Below are 21,302 nucleotides of genomic sequence, written 5' to 3' on the forward strand. Positions count from 1 at the left end.
GGAGCCACACACATTTGTTTAATGCACAATTTATTCTTTACAAGCAACTCTCACCCATACAGTTTGTACAGTTCATGGTATATAGTAAGGCACAATATATATTACCTGAACACAGAGGATGTATTTCTACTTAATCACCTATTTGCATTCAGGCTGTTTAAATACTAACCTGCACGTATAAGGAGGCTACATAAACACAGTAAATTTACACAACTAAGAGAACTTATTCATGTGCTAAACACGGTGGAGAAAATGGGCAAGGCCCAGCAAGATGTGAGGACCGAGGACTTGCTGCCACTCAGATAGAGCCTGCTCGTATTAATGCATAAATATACAGCCTGATAACATCGGGACAGTTTCAGAAAAGACAGAATAACTGTTACAGGTAGAAATTAGCTACAGACACAAAACTACTCTTAACTCTTTATCATGGGGTCCTCAGTACTATTCACTTCTGGCCAAATCTAGGAAGTCTTTTTTTTTTATTTATAAAAAGACAGATAAATGGATTACAGGAAATATGAAGGAAATAGGAGAAAACCCCATTTCTAATAGCTTTGGTTGCTTTTGCTTTCTGTTGCTTCTAACACCTCATTTAACGATAGTATTGTATTCCGTTAAAGGAATACTTTTTTATGTAGGTACTGAGTTTTCCCCTCTACGGACTTTTTAAAACTCTCACCAAGTGGTTTCCCTCCACGTTTTCTCGAAGAATGAGCCTGGAGACCATGCAAGCATGATGACTAAAAATTTTAGCATATTCTCAGGAGGGCTGGTACTGTACAGCATCATCTTTTTTTAAATTCCTATAATGCTATCTAACAGATAACCGGGTTTAACGATGTGGCTACAGACACACTAGAGAAGACCTTTACAGCCTAAATGTAAGACTTTCTCTCCAGATGACTCTTCCCTAGCACCTCGTCACTGAACTGATACGTCAACTTCTTCTTGATTTTCTTCACCTCGCCAGTTTTGCCATAGTTGCGCAAGGCGCGAGCCATCTTCTGATATGTCATTTTTTTTCGGTTTCCCTTCTGGATTCCCCAGCGGTGTGCGAGAGCCTCCTTGTGTTTAGAGGAAAACTGAAACGTCCCCTTGTCTCTGTCCACCCACCAGATACTGTCCTTCATGTCTCCATTCCTTAGAAGGTCCAACAGGAACTGGTACAGCCGGATCTTCTTTTTGTTACCTTCGGAAACAAGGTGGCGTGACATCATTAGGACTTGTTTGCTTGACATCTTTGACAAAAGAAAAACTTTGTCTCTATACTTATTTGGTCATGTGTTTATGAGGAGGCCTATAGTCACTAGGCACATGTGTCAATGACGCATCTCCTCACATTTAAATCATCAACACCTACCCCCAACAAACCCTCTTTCCCTTTTGTCTGTTTGACTAGTTCAGAATAAAACTGGCAAAACAAAGTTTAAAAAAATATGCTCTGCGACAAGTTCTAACTAATTTAAACACAACTAAAACTGAAGAGCTAATACATGAGCTAATGCATGAAATAAGAAGAGCATATTATTCTCAAATAGCTTGACCTTAACCTTGCTGACAGACACAGCGGAGGTCCTGCTGTGGCAAATAAGTTTACATAAACACAAAGACAAAAACACATATATGTTTCCATGACAAAGAGATTGAGTTAAGCATAGTTACACAAACAGGTTTATATATACTAGAGATAAGGTAAAATTAACCCTCAAACTTTTCTAATGTCAAAACAAGTCATTAGGTCAAGATATACAAACTTCACTTGCTCCATAATCAAGTGCGTGCATGCACTTGATTTGTTAGTTTAAAATGTGCTCGCATACAATACTTTTTATGGTCCACTTACATTTAAAATGCAGACCAAGCAGTGTCAAAAACGGCTGACTAAGGTATATGACAAAGCTCCAAAACAGACAAAAAAATATAAAAATAAATAAATAATAATAAAAAAAAACTTATTTTCAGAAAGAAAGCTTTGACAACTTTGCCTCTTTCCTTTCTTGGTATGTTGGTGCCATTTATTAACATCAACACAAACATTGTATTACTTGACAGATTATAAATAACACTTATGCAGCAAAACTCCTGATGTCTGAAAAACCTCAAAATGTCAACATATTGACTCATGGGTGTCAGTTCACAAAGCCGTGCTATTTTTTCCATTTTTTTCCATTTTTTATTTATTTTTTTGCTTAGCTGTTGTGTGCATTACCTGCTTCATTTCTGCACTGTTTTCACAGAGTGACTATAGCTTAGTATGTTTGTGTAAATTGTCAGTGACCCAGGGCATGACAATCCTCTGCTTGAACAGAAGGCAATCAGACTCTTGTTTCCAGAAGATGTTTCATCTTTTATCCAAAAGACTTCTTCAGTTCCAAAAATGAGTAGAAAGTGTCGGGCTAACAAGTTGAAGGGGCCGTTAAAGGGTGGACAACTAGTGTAATTGTTCACACCACCTTGTATAAGCCTGATACTTCCAACCCATTTTTAGAGTTGATGTAGTCTGAATGAGAGAAACGTCTTTTTGGAAAATTAAAGACTTCCACTTGCCTTCTATTTAGGCATCAAGGACTTGCTCAATGGGATCGGCACTTGTCTTGCAACCAAAAAGTTGTGCGTTGGATTCCAGCTCTTTCCCCTGCTACATCTCTTTTTCTGCCCAGTAAAGGCACTTAACCCCCAAAAGCAAACCGATTTTCATATCTGCGCATGAATGATTGCACATTTGTGGGTGCTGCTGGTTGGATGTGTCTCCAGTGTAAAAGCGCTCTAAGTCTTCAGTATGACTGTTCATAAGCTCAGTCAGTCTACCCTGCACTATTTAAAAAGCAGATAGTGGCAAATAGATGCATGTACAGTAGATACAAACACGCACATTGATTCAAGTGGAGGTGAACAATCTGGACCTAGTTGCCCACAAACACAGCAGGTGTAGAGGTGTTCAACAAGACAAAGGGAAATCTTTGCTCACTGTGAGCTAAGGGCCCTGACAGGATGACGCAGCTAGCTGTATAGTTGTTTCCAAAGTGACAATGTTTTAAATGTGACCCCTACACCTTGTAAAAATCATTCACCAGCTAACTTTATTCACTACATAAAAGAGCACAAGATAACAAGGCAGTGGCTGAAGTTCAGGAACAAATCAGAAATCGTAGCTCATAGTCTCTAATGATATACACTTTGCTAATTTGTTATGTTTGAACATGATGAAATAATGGAAATGGACTTTCCTGACTTTTATTACATTATTTTGTTTTTGCTAAATAAATGAAAATTGGATCTTTGGTTTTGGTTGGGGCGTGCTGGCTGTGCCTTAATGTATCCAAAATAACCTTATTTAAAGTTTAGTACAGAGAGAGATAGCTTGAATCTGCAATTTTAGGAGCAGATCTTTTTATATGCAAATCCTGCTTTGCAGACATTTAGCTCTCACAAACAGCTTTGTGAATTTTTCTCACTGCGTACCAAACGTGAAGGTGACATGGATCCTTACCTAGCTCGGCTGATGTGACGTAAGGGACTCGGTCTCTCAAGCACTCTTCATCTGAAACTTCGAGCGGGGGACTCCTTCCTCCATGCTCCTCATCATCAGAGCTGCGTTGAGATACACGAGGTGGATACATAGCCCGAGGGTAGAAGGCTACCTATGTGTGAATCAAAGAGTCATACATCAGCATAATTCAGTCGCAAATTCACTTACCCTAAAAAAAAACCTGCCCCGGTGTAACTATTAGAGGGTTGCACCTTACAGAGTATGCATAATCTCTACAAAGGTAGCAGTTTCAAACATTTGTTCATTTTACTTTTTCTTTAAAAATGTATGTAGCTTTTTCATAGTACAAACAACAATGCAGTTTGTCTTTCTAAGAAGCCATGCTGTTGAAATATCTGTTAGTTGCACTATCTTGCCTAAATAAGAAAGATCTTCCTCTTACACAACAAAACTTATCTGGATTGCGGCACATCTTGCTCCAGAGCCGTCACGCATCATGCTGCACTAAGAGATACGATGCCCCTCATACCACCCCCCCCCCCCTTTTACCTATCGTCATATGCTTTAAGATAGTAGTCCAACATAAACAAATAAATAACAGACCCTATTTTAAATTCCCAATCTAAATTACTGTCTGTAGTGTGGGTCAGCTTTTGTTAAACTGCGCAGTAAATTTCATGTTGCTCTCCTGTAAATTCAAAGTAAAGGAAATATTGGATTATCCCAGAAACTGAAACTGCAATTTTACTTTTAAAAATAGTTTTTTGCTGTTTCAGATCTGCAGCGCATCTCACTTTAGACCATCACGGGTTCAGCTTTAACTGCAGGCCTCTAACGGAAATCTCAAAATGCCCCAATTGTCGCAAAAAAAATAAAAAATAAAAAATACTGAAACAAGCTGAAGAGAATCTAAGGTATGAAAGTGTAAATGTACTCTTTTTGTTGAAGTTTGTTCTAGTTTATCTTCATGTCTGACACTTTTAAATGTTATGAATTTTAAAATTTGAGAACTTTTTTTTTGACTGCGTTCAGACTGGTGAGATATACATCACTGTAACTGACACTATTTCACACCATACCCCTTGCAGCAGACAAAAATACCAAACCGTTGGGTTTCTATTATGTGTTTGTCACTGAGTCAAAGAGTTTGGCACAAACTTTTCTCTGCATGAGCTGTGATGTGTGGACGCGTCTGGCCGAGTAGAGCTTCTCGATCTATTATTAACAATCTGTCAAAGAAAGAATAAAACAGTCCATGGTGGACTGCAGCTCCGCAATGGAACAGCGGTTTTCACAATGTATTTTTGTATGACATTTGTATTGATGAAGTGACACCTCTCGTTTTCACCTCCCCCGAAATGCACACACGTTGCCTTCACATTAAACATTGAAAAAAAAAAGATTTTTTTTTTTTGAAGAAAGCATTAAAATTGAAACTTACAAAATTAACTGAAAGTACACATGCCCTCTGCTCATTTAGCCAAAAGTGTGTTAAAATCTTTCCTATTTCCAGCTCTTATATCTTGATTCAGATATAAAGAGTAATCCTGGTGGTATATTTTGCCACACAGATACAGTGAAGGCTATTTATATTTAAGCATTTCTCAAACTAATGTGAAAAGTAGCTTGTAAAACGTTGCAGCCACATGGCGCAGTAAAGGCCTGTGTTCTAGCTCACTGGCTCCCAAACGGAGGTCGAGGCAGACAGATGTGACTTTGACTGAGCCTAGCTGAGTCGACAGGGTCTATTCGGAGAAAATGCTGTTTTTGAGCTGATTAAAAAGAGTAAGACGACCAGAATTAAAGTGTTTCTGGTAACCCGAAGATTCACTTCCTGATTTTAGCTACGAGTCCTGAAAACGGACTTTACTGCCTCAGATCTTTTTTTTTTTCTTTTTCCTTTTTCGTCCTGATTTTAATCCAAACTTTAAACTAAAATAGTCCTTGTGTGTTAATGGGTACTTGGAGAAAGTTTATATCAAGCCGAAGATTTCTGTTCACTGACGACTTCTTAGTCGTCCCACAGAGAGATGTGGCAAGTTCACATTATCGGTCCAACTCGAAAAGACTCAAAAAGAGTAATTTCACTGTTGCCCCTGACAACAACACAACCAAAATGTGTTGCTCAAACTGTTTGCTAGCAGGAAGACTCACTTGTTGCTGCAGCACATGTGGATGTGCGGCTAGGTTCGGCTCGAGCAGGGTCTCCGCGTCGTATCGCAAGGGGTCATGTCGTATGAGGCCAGGCGGATGGAGAGGCTGGACGCTCTGCAGCTCTGTGAAGTTGCTCTCTTGGAGGTTTTCAAACTCGACAGGGTGCACGTGGGGATGCGAGTGGTAATCCCAGTGATCTAAACGAGGTCGAAGGAGAAGAAAGAAACAATAATGATGACAGCAGCAGAAGCCTGTTTCTCAAGATTGAACCGCCTGCATTGTTACAGACACCAGCTCCCGGATACTAATTTAGAGTAGCACCTCCACACAAGCAAAATGTCTCTGGCCAAAGTTGATAAAGTGGGGACACTTATGCAGATGAAGAACTGAGCATGTTTAAAAATACCCTATCAGAAGTAAACTCCACTGCACCCTGCTAACTCATAATGCTTGTTGGAATCAACAACAACACTTCCACTGTGAATTTGCAATTTATTTTGCGGGGTGCCCAAGTGGTTAGAGCATGGCTGCAAGTTCCCTGGTTCAAATCCCACAGACTGCCACTCTGGGTCCCTGAGCAAGACCCTTGGCCCCAGAATGCTCCCTGGGTGCTGCACTGGGGCAGCCCACTGCTCCCTAAGGCAGATGGGTTGAATGCAGAGGACAGACTTTATTAGAATATGTTACAATGACAAAATAAAGATGATTATTATTAGACTTTTTTGAGTCTGGACCATTTTCTTGCTCCTAATGTTTGACTGTAGCAAATTTAAAAATAGATAGAGGGTGCCACAGCGCAAACAACTTTTTTTTTTAAATCAAATGAAATACAAACTTTTGGCATTTGGCAGATTTTCCAAAATAATAAATTAATAAATAAAAGCAACATATTCACTACATTACCATCCAACTACACATTATTCATTATCGGATGCTGTTTCAGGATAATTTACACATTTTCTCAAGACCCAGTATCAGCCATTTGAACCAGAAACTACCTCCCACCTACACCCAGTTTTAGAATTTTAGTTGTTTTGGTGCAACATTCAAAACAGTTGATTGCGAGAGAAAGTAAAGCAGCCTCTCATGTATTAACAAAACCCCAAGGGGCGAAAGTTGTTCTATGTCTGTAGTTGTAGCGGCCGAAAGAAAAGGCATCTGTTTCCTGTGTTTCCATACACCCTAATGTGGTGCGCTCCAGCTGCACACGATGCTTTCTTTTTATGTACAGTAAACCAAAAGGTTTGTGTTTCCACATTGGGTCATGGACTTAGAATAAAAAAAAAAAAAAGGTCTGTATGATTAACTTAGTAAAAGTTAAAAGAAAAATAATATTTTCTAATAAAAAAAGCAATTTTTTGGAAACCATATAACTTCATAAAAAGTATAACCTGAATAATATTGTTTTTATTTTCAGTGGTTGAGCTTTTTTGCTGTTGTTATTTCCTTTGTAATCTGAATATAGCATTGCTATTTTGAACCGAAAAGTTACGTTGAAGTAAAACTCACCTGCCTGGATATCAGTATCTAGTACGTATGGATTATAATATTCTGCAATTTGATGTCTGTAGATGTCAGACTCGTACATTTCTTCTGTATGCTGAAAGAATAGATGAAAGAAGAGAAAAAAACAGTTTCAGAAACATATGGGAAAAAAAACTTTTTTACTGCTGTTATTTCATGCTGTGCCGAGCCTGTTCTTACACACATAAACCCTTAAAATGAATTAAACAAGACTTTTATTTTATAAAATCTTCAAAAAAGCAATAAAGTTGTCAATGTTTACACGAGATCAGACAATAATTTTCAGACAATAATCTTTTTTTTCTTTTTCTTGTCTCTGTAGTTCTGAAACTCCCTCGAACTTTTGAGTTTCGTTTTCATGTCGCCTGTAGTATAAAAGACTCTTACGCTTTTTTGTCTTTCACTCAACTTGAAGCAGAGACCACAATAAGTCAACTAATGTGAAAAGAAAACTCTATCATCCATTCTCATGTCTATAAAATAAAGAGTTTTGGTCGTTTTTTTTTTTAAAGCTACGTGAAATCAGACCGGACCAGATCTGTTTCGGCTGTCACGCCCCGAGTCTCCTGAGGGTTTTCACTGAAAATATAGAAATAAAATATACTTACAGGAGGGATGAGGTAGCTCTCCATTCTGTATGGATGCAACATGGAGACCTCTTCTCCAACAAACCGACTCTCAGACGCTTTAGTGGCAAAAACGCTCTCACAACCTTTCAAAACTTTTGTGGCACCATTGCACAATGTTTCAAAATTTCCTCTCACTCAACGAAAACCAACCCCCCCAAAAAGATGTCTCCCTCGCTCTTATTGTATAGCCGGAGCTTGTGACCTTAGCTGCGCTCGGAGGCCTGAAGCTTTTTCAGGCAAAGTCAAAGTGAACCAGGCCTCGTTGCTGTTTGCCGGTGAAATGAAAAAGGAACTTTTTACTTCTGTAAAACGTCTGTGGGTGGGAGCATTCAAGTGTGCCTGCTACAGGTTCCTGGCTATTGATGATTTGTCAGAGAAGACCATGAAGCTTCACATTTATCAGCGGAGAATAAACTGTCTCCTCCCTCGGTGGCCAATCATCATCAAGGGCTTTCTGCAGTGACAGTTTCTCACTCAATGATCTGCTTCACAGGTGATAAACACAGCCTACTGTGAAGTGTGTGAATATATTTAACTTGTTAACTATATACTCTGCACATACATTTTAAAGGGGGGTTTACTTTCTGAAATATAGCATCAGGACATTTATTTATGTGCATATTTAACACAATAGATATAGTTTTTGTTTAATTTAAAGACAGTTTAATTTGTTCACAGTTGTAAACATGTAAGGTTTAATCAAAAACATTTGATAGTGTGCATGAAAGCCAAAGGAAGAGAGTCTAAAACCATATTAACCAGTTCATCTCCTACGAAGTTCACATTTTAAAATCATTATCTGTTCCACTGCTCGTGTTGTCGTTAACTTGTGCAACAAATCTAGAGGGTCTCCTTCCTGTTTCTCTCACATGGGACCACTCACAAGGCAGGAAGAAGGTTTTAGCTTCATCCCAGAAACTTTGACTTGTGATGCAATCTCTTTGAACTCGGAAGTCAAATCTTTGGAATAAACGTCAATTCCAGCTGGGAAAGCCGGTGCAGGCCGATCAACCCTGAGCTTCGTTTTTAATATGGCTGCAATGCATGAAGATAGCAGGAAAAATTGCCTTCTTGCTTTTAAGATATAAAATTGAGAGAAATATCCTATGTTCATCCCATATTTCTACTAGATGTTTGGATTAAATTCCACTGTTTTCTGATTTACAGTCCTAAACCACTTTAAATTAGCAAAACAAGCCATCCCCGTCCCATCCTCTCCTCAGATACACACAGCCCCATGCACAGCTGGAAGATAAGATGTAGGTACAGTCTCTGTGCTGTAACCACTCTGAGCCGTGAATGGAGATTAGGATTACAGTGTTGGAGCAGCTCACAGAGAAGCCGCTGCTTGGAACCATCAACATGAGGAAGCGAACACCACTGATATCATGCTAGGAAACCGAGAAAAGGTGGTTTGTTTTCATTAACCAGCATACTTGTATGCAACATGCTCTGCTAAACTCTGGCCACACTGTTCAGGTGACATTCTGGTTTGGGCGTGTTTTCGTCAAGTCTCTGAGGATGGCACCAGAGAAAATGAACGCGCATATCCTTGATGCTGAAATAACAGTCGAATGGTACAGTAAGCATGTGGCACAAATCTGAAAGTGTATTATTAGTAGGGCTGCGTGTTCAAGAGGAAGAATGCAGCTCCGTGATAAGGCAAAGCAGTAAATAGATTACTTGCTGTAAGATTAAAATACTAAAGGTTATCTTGATCTCCTAACCAGGGTCAATATAAGTGCAGATTTCTCCTTTACTTGAAAAATACAAAGTCAAACCTTATTTTAAACACATACAGCAAGCAGAAGAGCGATTGTCACTGAAATTGTTCAGCAGACTGAGTTTTAGATAAAGATATGTTTATATATAAACAGTCCTGTTGACTGGCTGTGAAAAAGCTGTTTTTATCTCAACTGCAGGGAGGACATCATTGTTAGAGTCCCCCCGTTCGGAGAGCTGTTAAAACCACACAGACTGTGGCCAAACCCCTCCACTGGTCCGTCTTAATCACAGCTGGCTGAGCATAACCGATGAAATACACAGTAGCATTTTCCGACTGTATTAATAAACAGAGTGAGCTGCAGCTAGACTGGCATTGTTTCCACTGCGAGTATTTTCAGTGTGTCCAGAACTTAAGACGTTTTCTGTCTCCTGCTTAATGCAGCCGGACTGAAAATAAAACGTCGTGTCAGCTGTGTTATCACCGAAATGAGCTAAACTCCTATGATGTTCTCACAGAAAGTATAAAACATTGAGCCAGTGACAGAGGAATAATGTTATCTGACATCTACGAAGGCCGGTGCACGCCAGTGTAACATTGACTCAGTTCAGAATTTATTTATGATGAAGGTTACATGTGCAGTAGTGAAAACTACTTTAGCACAAGTAAAATCCATGTAAATCAGCCGAATTTGGTGTCTGGGTATGAAGCACCAAATTCTAAGCTCCTTTTGCAAGTTTGTTTCTGAGCTCTAAAAGGTAGACAGAGCTCTTTATTGAGCTTTGTGGAGAGATGCGATACATGTATGTTTTAAAAAATCGTACATATTGACTAAGTTGACGAAATATTTACACACTAGATGGTCATGCTAAAGTCTCTGATCGCTGAATTAGGTACATCTGCTCAGTTGCTGGTTACTCTGCATTGCAAAATAGCCAGTGACATGGCAGTAACCTAAAGCATTAGCGCATTTAGCACTGGTTAACTTGCAGAAGTTTAACCACAGCAGCATAATGGGGAAGACAGGAATTTGAGTCACAGTGTTTCAGAAGCTGCTTGTCCACTGGGATTTTCATCTACAACCATCTCTCAGGTTTACAGTCGATGGTTCTTAAAAGAGAAGATATCCTCTTAGTGATTATTTTGTGGAAAAAAAATGTGTTTTTTTTATGTCAGAGGTCAGAGTAGAATGGGGAAACTGGCTTGAGATGACAGAAATGCAACAGCAGCTCGAATTACCTCTCATTTCAACCAGGATATACAGAAAACCATCTCTGAACACGCAACACATTCAACCTTGGGCTACAGCATCCATTCCAAATGCCACTCCTGTTTGCTAAGAACAAAACTGAAGTTGCAATCCACGGCTCACCAAAATTGGGCAATTGAAAAAAAAAAAAAATGAAAGTTGGTGACTGATCTGATGAGTCTCGATTTCAGCTGTCATTTAGATGGTAGGGTGTAGACATGAACGCATCAATCCATCCTACCTTGCTCAGCATGTTGCCGGTGGTGTAATCGCGTGGGGGAATGTTTTCTTTGTTACCACCAATAGTGCACTATTAAAATGTCACAGACTGTCTTGGTGTTGTAGCTGATTATGCCCATCCCTTTATGACTATACTGTACTCACTTATGATGGATACTTCCAGCAGGATAAGGCGCCACATTGAAAGCTCAGATCATCACAAACTGCTTACTGGAAAATTACTCTAAAAGCTTCCAAAATCACCAGATCTTAATTGAAACAAAGCACCTTTTGGATATTGTGGAACAGGAGATTTGAATCAGCATCAGCTACAGGACCCAAGCAAGTCAATTTTAACCCAAACTCAGACGAATGTTTTCAACACTGCATTTATGCATTTATCCAAGGAATAATCAATGCAGTTCTGAAGGCAAAATGCAAGAACTTCTGACATTATAAAAGCACCACTTGTTCATTCAACGTTCATTCTTAATTTCACAAGAATTACAGCTAGTTGCGTCAAGGCTCCTTGATTGCTAATTTTTCTTTTAAAAAACAAACAGCTATTTTCGTTTACAACCTAAGCAGGTTGATTGAATTGTTCTTCTTTATTATGAGTTAAAAAGAACACACCACAGTACAGCCGAAAGGATAACATCTAAAAGCAGCTTAAACATTTGTTTCTAACACTGACCATGGTGTTGAATATACACCAAACTAATTCAGTTAGCAGTTGTAACAGAACAGCCAAGTTTTCCAGATACTGCCATGTGAGTGTCCACATCTAAATAAAACACTGATCATCTTAATAAACAGTGTTTTTGCTGATGTGATACAAACCAGGAGATCTTTAAAATGGCCTGATATGCCAGCATGGAGCAGATTAATGGACCCTCTACTTTATGACCCTCAAACTGTATTTTTGAATGTATTCTTTAAATATATTTTAGTTTATTCTTTGCAAGAGAGAGACTTAATTTGCATTTGAATATGCTCAAACCAAGTCGTAACCTTTCTAAATAAGTTCCATGTACAAATTATAGTATTTTTTAAATTCAGTGCCAAGACGCCTCAGATCCCAAACAGGGTTTTTTCCAGGCGTGCACAAGGATTGCTTCACTCTTCTCATCTTTTGATGATTTTATTCACAATGTACGACACTCCCACACTATTTTCACTTTTGTACTAAGAAACTGTGTACTTGGATTGTTGAACCATCTGCTGATTCAGTTTTCTGCTGACCACTCAACTCCTCCCTATCGTTCATTTTGGGAAAAAAAAAAAAAAAAATCCGGCTCTCTTGGAAATGATGATAGTGCAACACATATAATTTTTGGCTGTCTTTTAAAACAATACCCCACAATTAAAATATGACCTAAAACCACCACATACAACAAGCAAATGTAGAACAAAATATGTAAGCAAAATAAAGATGCACAACATATCAACATCGTCATATCTAGGCCTGTTTGTTTGTGTTTTTTTTTTTTTTTGGACTTTGAACTTTTACCCTCCATTTTCTGCTCCACTGCTTTGCCACCACTCAATTCAACCTAATTACAGCTCGTTAGAGTCAAGTCAGCTCACCTGTTTCTCTGCTTTTATATAGCTGCCTCATTTGCCACAATGTCTCATCTTGTACCGCTGCCTGCATGTGGGTTTTTCCCCCCAGTGCCTCATTGTGCAGCTTTCTGACCATTTGGACCTGTTCTCACCCTGCCCTCATTAGTTGGTTTCTGGTGTTTGTGTGTGCTGCTTGTTTCAAGTTGGTGAGGAAATTTAAATGTAGTATTGCATCATACCTTTTGGTTTGCACACAGTGTTCACACTCTTGACTCCGATGATAGTTTTTTTTTTTCTTTTTCGGTTACCAGTGGCGTTCCCCAAGGCACAGCCATCGGGCCGTCTTGTTTTAAATTATTTTCTCTGCTCCCCCTGGGTGATGACACCTAGTTGTATTTGTTCACTGAACTTGATTCTTTATTCTTCCACCTTGTCTGACCATTCCAGAGAGATGATTAGTTCGACCCAAATTCCCTGAAATGTCCCTCGATTTTAGTCATCACTGATGATTCCAGCGTCTGTTCTTCTGATAGTGTTAAAAGTCTAAATGTCTTCCTGTGTAAAACAATTTCTTGAGAAATGCATGGCTTAGTTTTTGCTCCCTCTGCCTACTTTCATTCACACACTAGCCATCATGGGAAACTGTTCAAAGGCAACTTTATTTACCTTTATGACTTTTCATATTACTTACTGTAATTCTCTTTACTTTGTTCCTTCTAGCCCAGCTAGTTAACACTTAAAAAAAAACTCTTCTGCTCTCGTTTTACCATTGCAGTAAGTTTGAGATTCTCATTTTGAGGATACTTTTTCCATAATATGGGTCCTTCACACTCCTAAATCCCCCCGGCAGGGACACAACTCTGACAAATCCATGCCCTTTGGACCAAAAGGCAGAGATTGGTCATAGTTTTTACAGGCCTGCAGCTCTCAAAGAGAACAGCATCAGAATTCACAACACTCACTAGTTTTGCAAGTTGCTGCTTAACATGGTATATGAATGTGGGGCATTCTAGCAGCCATTTTGGATAAGAAGCACCATTTAAGGTTAGATACCTCTGACTCTCTGAGTTTGAATTCCTACTTCTGGGACCAATCCTGATGTCTTTCTACCGGGGAATTCAATAATCTGACATCTGAGAAGCAATAGCATGAGACATTGAGCGAGGGAATAGCTGTTGAAAGCACTGAAAGAAAGACCTCAGCTAATGTTTTTTTCTTTTACATGCTGGTTTTTAAAACAGCAGTCAAACTGAGAGAGACTGTTAAAAAGATCTGAGTCAGCTATAATAAGCAGATAATTTGAAATCAGAACTGTTATGATATAGTAAATGATAATGAACAACTACTATCTGTTTATACTTTAGAATTAAAAGGCAGATAAGGGATGGTCAGATGTTTTTTAATCTTATTTATAGATATAGAATGAAAATGAATGAATGAAATGTTAACATAAAGTGAACAACTGCCCTGGTTCACTTTTTGAGTGTACATTGAATTGAACTAAATTTGTCGTGATCTGGCCTGTCTTCATCCCGCCTTGCTCTGCCTTAATTAAGTTAATGCACCCCACCTGCAAGCTGGCCTCTCTGCTGCTCTGCAGTGCAGTCAATTCCACACATGTTCCCTGCTTTTTAGCAGCCCTCATCAGACAGCCAGACAGTGCCAGATAACTGAAAGCTTTTGCAAGTAGACGTCCAGCGGTACTTCGTGTCTGTTTGCCTTGTCTTGACCACAATCATGGCTCTGGATTTTCCTACCTTGCCTTGCCCGTGTCAGAACCGAGATTTTAACCCTTGTACCCCCATATTAAAAAGGCTGATTTACTCCGCTACACCACGGAGGGTCAAATTTGTACATCTAGTATCTATATCTATCTAACTTGTGCCAGATGTCAAGAAATGTAATTCACAAGTCCTTTACTCATATTGCAGTTTTGCTGTTTGCCCACTATTTTGCCAGAATTTAACATAAATCATGTACTAGCGTTTACTTAATTCTTTACTTCTATCGGTATTAAATTTAAACTTAATACTTCTGGGTGTTGCTAAACTGGTTTGTTACTCAACTTTTTATAACTTTTTAACCACAAAGTTTGGTTTTAAAAGGTTGTCACTGTTTGCAGTCCATGTGACCTGAAAGATAAAGGACGTGCAGTGCACACTACATGGTCAACATAAGCAACATACTGCTAAATGGGGAACCTGGAACTTGTTTTCAGATTCAGTTCCTTGAAAATTGCCTTTAAATGAATACATTTACGTATTATTTGGCCAGGATGGTCCAGCCCTTACCATGGGAGCTTGTTGAATTGTTGATAGATTTTCTTTCTCTCTTGCGTTACTTGGTGGCTTAGCACATGCAATTTTATCATTTTCAACCTTCTCACTAATTATGAATGAAAATGGAATGTGATTTTGGTGCTGCTAAAATGCAAATGTCAAGGGACTAAAAACAGTTTGGCTAAAGGTGTCAACATTTATGTAAATATATATGACATAAATAAGACACTGGTATGCAACTGTTTTGTGACAGTCAGGAATGGAAACTGTTGTGAAATTTTGTAAAAAAAAAAAACAAACAACAAAAACCAGCAAAAAAAAGAAACTACAGCAGGCAGATGGTGGAAGATAACAATTTTAGCTTTATTTCACAAAAGTATCTTTTTCACAACTCAGCAAAGTGATACAGCCTTATATTGTATGTTCTTGTTTTTAAAATGTTATAAAGAAATACTGGAAAAAATAAACCAGTTTGTGCTGATCTGCATTGTCATTTTCCATATTCTGCAGAGAGATTGTAGCATTTTAAAACAGCATATAAACAACAACAGATCTGCTTTTCTAAATAGCTTTTTGTTTGCCATGTGCAAAATGACTTTAGACGAATATTTAATAGCTTTTTAGGTGCCTCTTACTTCCGTTGATCAAGAAACTTTATATCAACTTTGTTACAGTCATACAGTGACGAGGAAGACTGCTCATATTTAAAATAATTGTGTAAATGGCACAGGTATATCAGATAATTCTTCAATGAACCATACAGAGCAGCATGAAACCATTAAATATTAGGTGTTTCACTACACATTTACACATTGGCCTGACTAGGTCTCCTTCCCATTCCTGAGAGCTTGCACTGACTAAGTGGCCCCCATCTTCACTTGGATGTTTTGGAACTGTGTGAGGTTTCCTCATGCTTCAAATGCTCCACCATCAACAAAGGCCCCAAAAATGCACCATCACAGGTTTACAAGGAGGACAGGCCTGTAGCCATTATGTCTGTGGTTGTGACATCCTTTAAGCGACTGATGTTAAAGCATCTGAAGGATATCACAGCCCCCCTGCAGTTTACTCACCAGGCTAACAGTCAGCATAATGCAATTAACTTGGGGCTACACTTTATCTTCCACCACCTTGACCCACCAGGGACGTACACTGGGATCCTTTTTGTGGATTTCAACTCAGCCTTCAACACCATCAACCCAGTCATCCTTCACCAGATGCTCACCCAGTTCACAGCACCAGCCTCCACCTGTCAGTGGATCGCTACTTCTCTAACCTGCAGTAGCAGGTGAGACTGGTGAGCATCTCCTGCCGCACAAGAACCATCAGGACGGACATCCAGTTTTCTCTCAAACCCTCTTCTCCATTTACACATGCGAAAATCACATCTCAGCGTACCCGTCTGTAAAGCCCCTGAAATTGGTGGACAACACCGCTGTCATTGGTCTGATCTAGGATGACAACTAGATCACACCACCTCGTGTTGGTGCACACCAACACGAGGTGGATCGATTGGTCCACTGGTGCAATCAGAACCTCCTGGAGCTTAACCCGCTCAAGACAGTAGAGGTGACAATGGATATCTGGAGAACGCAAACTAAAAGTAGACCCACCCCAAATGAAGTAATCCATAAAAATACCTTGAACATTTTGAATCTTTCTCAAATTACAACTCTAATCTCTGCCAGCTTTATTGAGACTTAATGTTGTTGAGCAGTACAAAACAGCACCTAAATTGGTATTGGAATGAAAATGACACAGTTTGCAAATCTTGTTCTCCTAATAAAAGGGTGCTGTGCAGATGCATTTAACCTCTTTTAATCTAACGGCACTGAATAACGTTCCAGTGTAACCTTTTGTCATTAGATGCCATGTTGTCAGTGTGTAATTTCATTTCAGCACAATAAATGCAGGTGTTCTGTGAAGGCCTCGGAGGTTTGTTCGAGGACAAGCAACGTAATGAAGACCAAGAAACACTCAGGGATGATAAAGTGTAGAAAATTAAAGCTGGGTTAAGTTCTAAAACAATATCCCAAGCTTTGAACACTTCACATTGCACTGTCCAACACATCATCTAAAAATGGAAAGACTTTAGCAGAGCTGCTATTCTACCAAGACAAGGCCGTCCATGTATCCTGACAGTACATCCATAGCTCTTCCAATGTTACCTCTCAGATTCAGCTCAGGTGGTAGAATCTGTTGACAAGACAGGCATTAGTCGGGTAGCCTGTTGCTAGTTTTGTAAAGACGTTATTAATACACCGACTTACTGCTTCTGAAAAAATCGGCCCTTTATGGAAGAGTGAATCAAAACAAAGCTTTTGTTCAAAGAAATCCAGAAGAAGTAGTTTGCATTTTGTCACAGGCTGTTTAGTGGACAAAGCAAACATGGAAGAAGGAGCTGTGCTCAAGCAATACCTTAGCCGAACCTTTTGGCCAACTTGCAAAACTCTATGATGGCAATACTAACCCTTCAGATTACCCTGAGCACACAGTGATGGGAGCATCCCGGGTGCTTTTCTTTGGCAAGGACAGGGACGCTGGTCAGAGTTGATGGCAAGATAGAGGGATCTAAAACAGGATGGATACAACGCAGTCCTGTAAGGGGGAAAAAAGGAAAAAAAAAACATTTGAGGCTGTGAAAGTCTTGCGGCTGGAGATAAGTTTCATCTATAAATGCAAGAAAAGGTCATTGTTTTTAAATGTCCAAATCTGTAACACATCCTGGTGTATGAATTTTCTTTTTGTTCCTAAACATCCAGTGACAGTTTATTGTTGTTGTTATTACAAATTGTTATTTTAACACAATGGTGTTTAAATTCAGTTAAAACTGTTATTTATTAATTGCTGAGAGGTTACAAAGCAAAAGAGTTAAATACCACCAGCAAGGTAGTTACTTCACCTAAGCCACATTTCTCCTAATTTGTCAATAATACACATCTAGTTTTAGTGAAAGCTAAAATGTTTGTGAAAAAAATCATGTGTGGCATTAAAATATCTCTGTGGATTCTCTGTCACAGATGAAATTCCACAACTCAAAAATGTTCAGAGTATGTTTTGTGCACTTATAGTAATATTAAGGTACCTACAATTACTCCATGTGTTGCCAAATACACTTAGTTCCCTGCTAACCTTTCTATGTGGCCACTGAAATTTTAAAATCCTCAGGTTGGACGTTTATTTATATTTAAAAGATGATAAAACTAACTAGATAAATGTTTTTTTTGTAAAAAGTTGGTCAAAAAGGCTTCATATTGCGCATGAGTGAAACACAAAGCAGTACATGTGCAAGCAAATCTTTAAAAGGTGTCTAATTTCCTTAGACCTTTTAAATAAGTTATTTGGCTTCTTAGAAGTGAAATACCACAAAATGAGGAGTGGTTTAAGACGTTTGCACATTATTTTGAAATTCCAAAAAGTTCCTGTTTACTTCGGACATTCAGTCACCGTATAGCTGGGTTGAGACATTAAAAGTTATTGAGGTCAAAAGTGTTGACCTCCAGGTATTTAAAACTGTTTTGCATCAGAGAAACATTATCTTCGTAAAACAGACCATCTTATGACCTTCATCGGTGTCAACTTGACGAAAGTTACTGTTTTCAGGGTTTCTGCCTAAAAAAGACTGCAGAAAAAACATATCTGTACTTTCACAAGACATTAGCTAAAGAGAACAGTTCCTTTTTTTTTTAAAGTTCTTAGTTTAAGATTTATTTGCTTGCTGCATGTCATTTGAGCTCACAATCCGAAAATAGGAAATCTTCACTGTGAAAACTTCATGGGGATTGGTCAGAACATTTCGATTTCTGATCTGGAAAATCAGAATAGACCGAGTTACCACATGTTTGTGCATTTTATATTTTGATGGAGCCTTCCTTGTATTTCCTCCTTCTTTTAGCTTTAATACAGATCTGTTCAAGCTTTTGGGAGTTGCACCAAAAGCAAACATATAAAAGAGGAGTTACAAATTCTGGCATTAACGGGGGTAAACAGAAACGCTATTATTCCTCTGAAAGGATATCAAAAAGTGCTACTACTTTTTTCCGCGGCGACAAATAAAAAAAAGAATAAAAAGAAAAGTTGAATTTGTTCATTTGAAAATGACAATAAGCTATAGCAATGATATGTCTACGGCATACAACAAGACAGACGGGCCGATGCTTTTCCTACACTGACGAGTCAAAAGGTTTCAGCTATTAGTTGAGACTGTTTGGAAGGAACTTGACGTATAACAAGTGAATAAAATGAAACCTCCAGCGCTGATATACAGTATTTTAGTGTTTCGTATTGTGAAATTCCTTTCTTGGGACCTGCACCTCTTGCCAAGAGAGCTGCATTTTGGTTTGGTCGCACCACAGGGTGTAACTGTGCTTTTCACAGTTTTCAGTCTAAACGCTGTCACAGGATACGTATCTGTGATGGCCAAAAGCTTGCACAAGCACGCAAACAGTTTTGTTGGCACCTCTTAATCATGGTCACGTAGCTTGGCCCCTCGAGTCACAGGCTATATGGAGGTGTCGGTGTTCGCATAACTGTTTCTCCATACATTTATTTTAAGATTCTACAATATACACGACAGAAAACAGCCCGCCGGTTTGTAAAAAAAAAAAAAAAAAATTAAATTGCCACTCTTACTCTCTCCTCACTGCTACGAATGTCGTAGCAGTGTCGTTTCACAATAACTTGATTTGCTTGATCAATTTTTTTTTTTTTTTCACTAAACCCACAGCCATTTCCCGACAGGCATGCATACATTTACAGTGCTATTACAGTACTTTATTTCTGCTGACGATAGATCTTTTTTTTTTTTTTTTTTAGACCCTTGGAGATTTTTTAAAACAGAAAAATTCACAGAACAGGGTCACAAGACCGTGCCCGCACTGCTCTGCAGAGGGGAATGACATGCATGACCACTGACTGTGGAAAACAGGATACAGGGTACGTCGCAACAGGAAGTGTTGCACTCATCCTTTGCTGAACATCAGTTTGGCCAGAATGACTGCAGTTTGATGTCCACACTCTGTAACTCCTGCGACAGTATTCAAATTTCGTAATTGTCTTCGCTCACCATTTCTTCTGAGCCAGTTGAGCAATTCAGAGGAGAAAAGATAAAAAGGAAAACTCAAAAATAAAACTAAAGTTTTAGCTCAACTATTTGGAAAAGGGTAGAAGCTGAGCATTTTTTAAGTCTTAGATTTTTTTAGAAACCAATTAAAATGTCTCACTCTTCATTTTATAAATAAATAAAAATCATACTTTGAAGACTTTAAAAACAACAACAACAACTGTACTTAATCGTGCATCTAAACTGAAAGAAACATACATTTCGTTCTCTATTTGTGAAATGTAAGATTCTGACAAAAGTATTTATATAAGATTTAATAAAACCTGTAACCAAACAAAATGCAATGTTTTCCTTCATTCAATAACACTTAAGTACATACTTTAAAGGTGAAAAGAAGCATTTTTTGTTCCTAAATCTAAAACACGAAGGAGTGTGTTAGATCTGAGCAGGAATTCATATCAGAGAGCTTACTAGCAGCAAAGTCAGGAAACGCCCACAGTCTCGCTCGGAGAGCTGATGTCCTCGGCTCTTACCGTCGTCCTCGGCGCAGCATCCAGCGGCCCGCTGCCAAAGGTGTCTACCAGGGAGATGTTGAATCGCTGGGAGCAAATTGCCAAAGGTGGTTGAAAAATGCAAGCTTTCCATATATCTCAGCATTAGCAGCGGAACTAAAAACTTCCTTAATTCTACCAATTTAGGTTGGTTCTGTAAGGCTTCTGCTTCTTCTCCTTGTTCTTCTTCCTTATTAAAAACAAGAAGGTGGCAAACTGTTCCTACGAAATGAGTTGTCAAGGCTGTGAGAAATACTCACGGTGATGAGTTTAGTTTGTTCCCACAGATCCACACACATCATTGTCTAAGACTTAAGCAAAGTAAAAAGTGCAGGAAACAATTTTTGTTTTTGTTTGTGAGTGCTCTTTTTTTTAAATGTAGTGTTTACTGTGCTTCCGGCAAAGCTGTTTCTAACATGAAACTGAAACAGACAGCAAGCACTGTTGGAGACTATAACAAAGATTATCACCATGATTTGAATTCAGTGGCATTGGGCACGTCTTTATGAGCTGACAATAGTTGACGCTTCCCCTTTAACACTGACTTGAAATAATGAAAAATGCAGAACAGACTGGCAGAATCTCAATAATCATGCATTAACAGAAGTAATTTGTAAAATGACCTTTGCGTGGAGAAAAGAGATGCTTTGATTACTAAAAAAAAAAAAAAATAACAACAAAACAAAATTTCAAAATCATGTGGCATAAAGATAACATTGTGAAAAGGGCCATTCATATTGTGTCAAATTTTATTATTTTGTTTCTCACAACTAAATTATGACAGAAAACCTACTTAGTTTTTGTGTGCACATTGAAACAGTGGTGATAACCAGCTTGTTGGAGATTGATGATAAAT

The 21,302-nt window shown here is 38.7% G+C and overlaps 1 protein-coding gene and 1 long non-coding RNA gene across 3 annotated transcripts; both read right to left on the reverse strand.

Annotated features, from left to right (window-relative positions):
• Positions 1 to 9,631, reverse strand: spi1b (Spi-1 proto-oncogene b). Its single transcript, XM_012850738.3, has 5 exons — positions 7,780 to 9,631; positions 7,157 to 7,247; positions 5,648 to 5,844; positions 3,494 to 3,644; positions 1 to 1,192 (listed from the first exon to the last, which is right to left on the reverse strand). The coding sequence occupies exons 1-5, from the start codon at positions 7,819 to 7,821 to the stop codon at positions 879 to 881; spliced, it is 795 nt and encodes a 264-aa protein (XP_012706192.1). The 5' UTR covers positions 7,822 to 9,631; the 3' UTR covers positions 1 to 878.
• A 7,632-nt stretch (positions 9,632 to 17,263) lies between these two features.
• On the reverse strand, positions 17,264 to 20,620 carry LOC110366741. 2 transcript variants are annotated; one of them, XR_002426938.2, is made up of 2 exons: positions 20,429 to 20,620; positions 17,264 to 17,431 (listed from the first exon to the last, which is right to left on the reverse strand). It is a non-coding gene; the product is annotated as an uncharacterized LOC110366741 (long non-coding RNA). The 2 variants fall into 2 exon arrangements; XR_004929056.1 differs by having other exon boundaries at positions 20,367 to 20,620.
• Between the last annotated feature and the right edge of the window lie 682 nt (positions 20,621 to 21,302).

Source organism: Fundulus heteroclitus, unplaced genomic scaffold (assembly GCF_011125445.2).
Source record: "Fundulus heteroclitus isolate FHET01 unplaced genomic scaffold, MU-UCD_Fhet_4.1 scaffold_38, whole genome shotgun sequence".
Classification (NCBI taxonomy): Eukaryota; Metazoa; Chordata; class Actinopteri; order Cyprinodontiformes; family Fundulidae; genus Fundulus; species Fundulus heteroclitus.

What these genes read in the sequence shown, in the direction of transcription:
- spi1b (XM_012850738.3), bottom strand. Translation starts at nt 7,821, where the DNA reads ATGTTGCATCCATACAGAATGGAGAGCTACCTCATCCCTCCT. An exon ending in AGAGCTACCTCATCCCTCCT is followed by an intron (nt 7,248 to 7,779) that starts GTAAGTATATTT and finishes CTATTCTTTCAG; the next exon opens with CATACAGAAGAAATGTACGA. An exon ending in AGATACTGATATCCAGGCAG is followed by an intron (nt 5,845 to 7,156) that starts GTGAGTTTTACT and finishes GACCTCGTTTAG; the next exon opens with ATCACTGGGATTACCACTCG.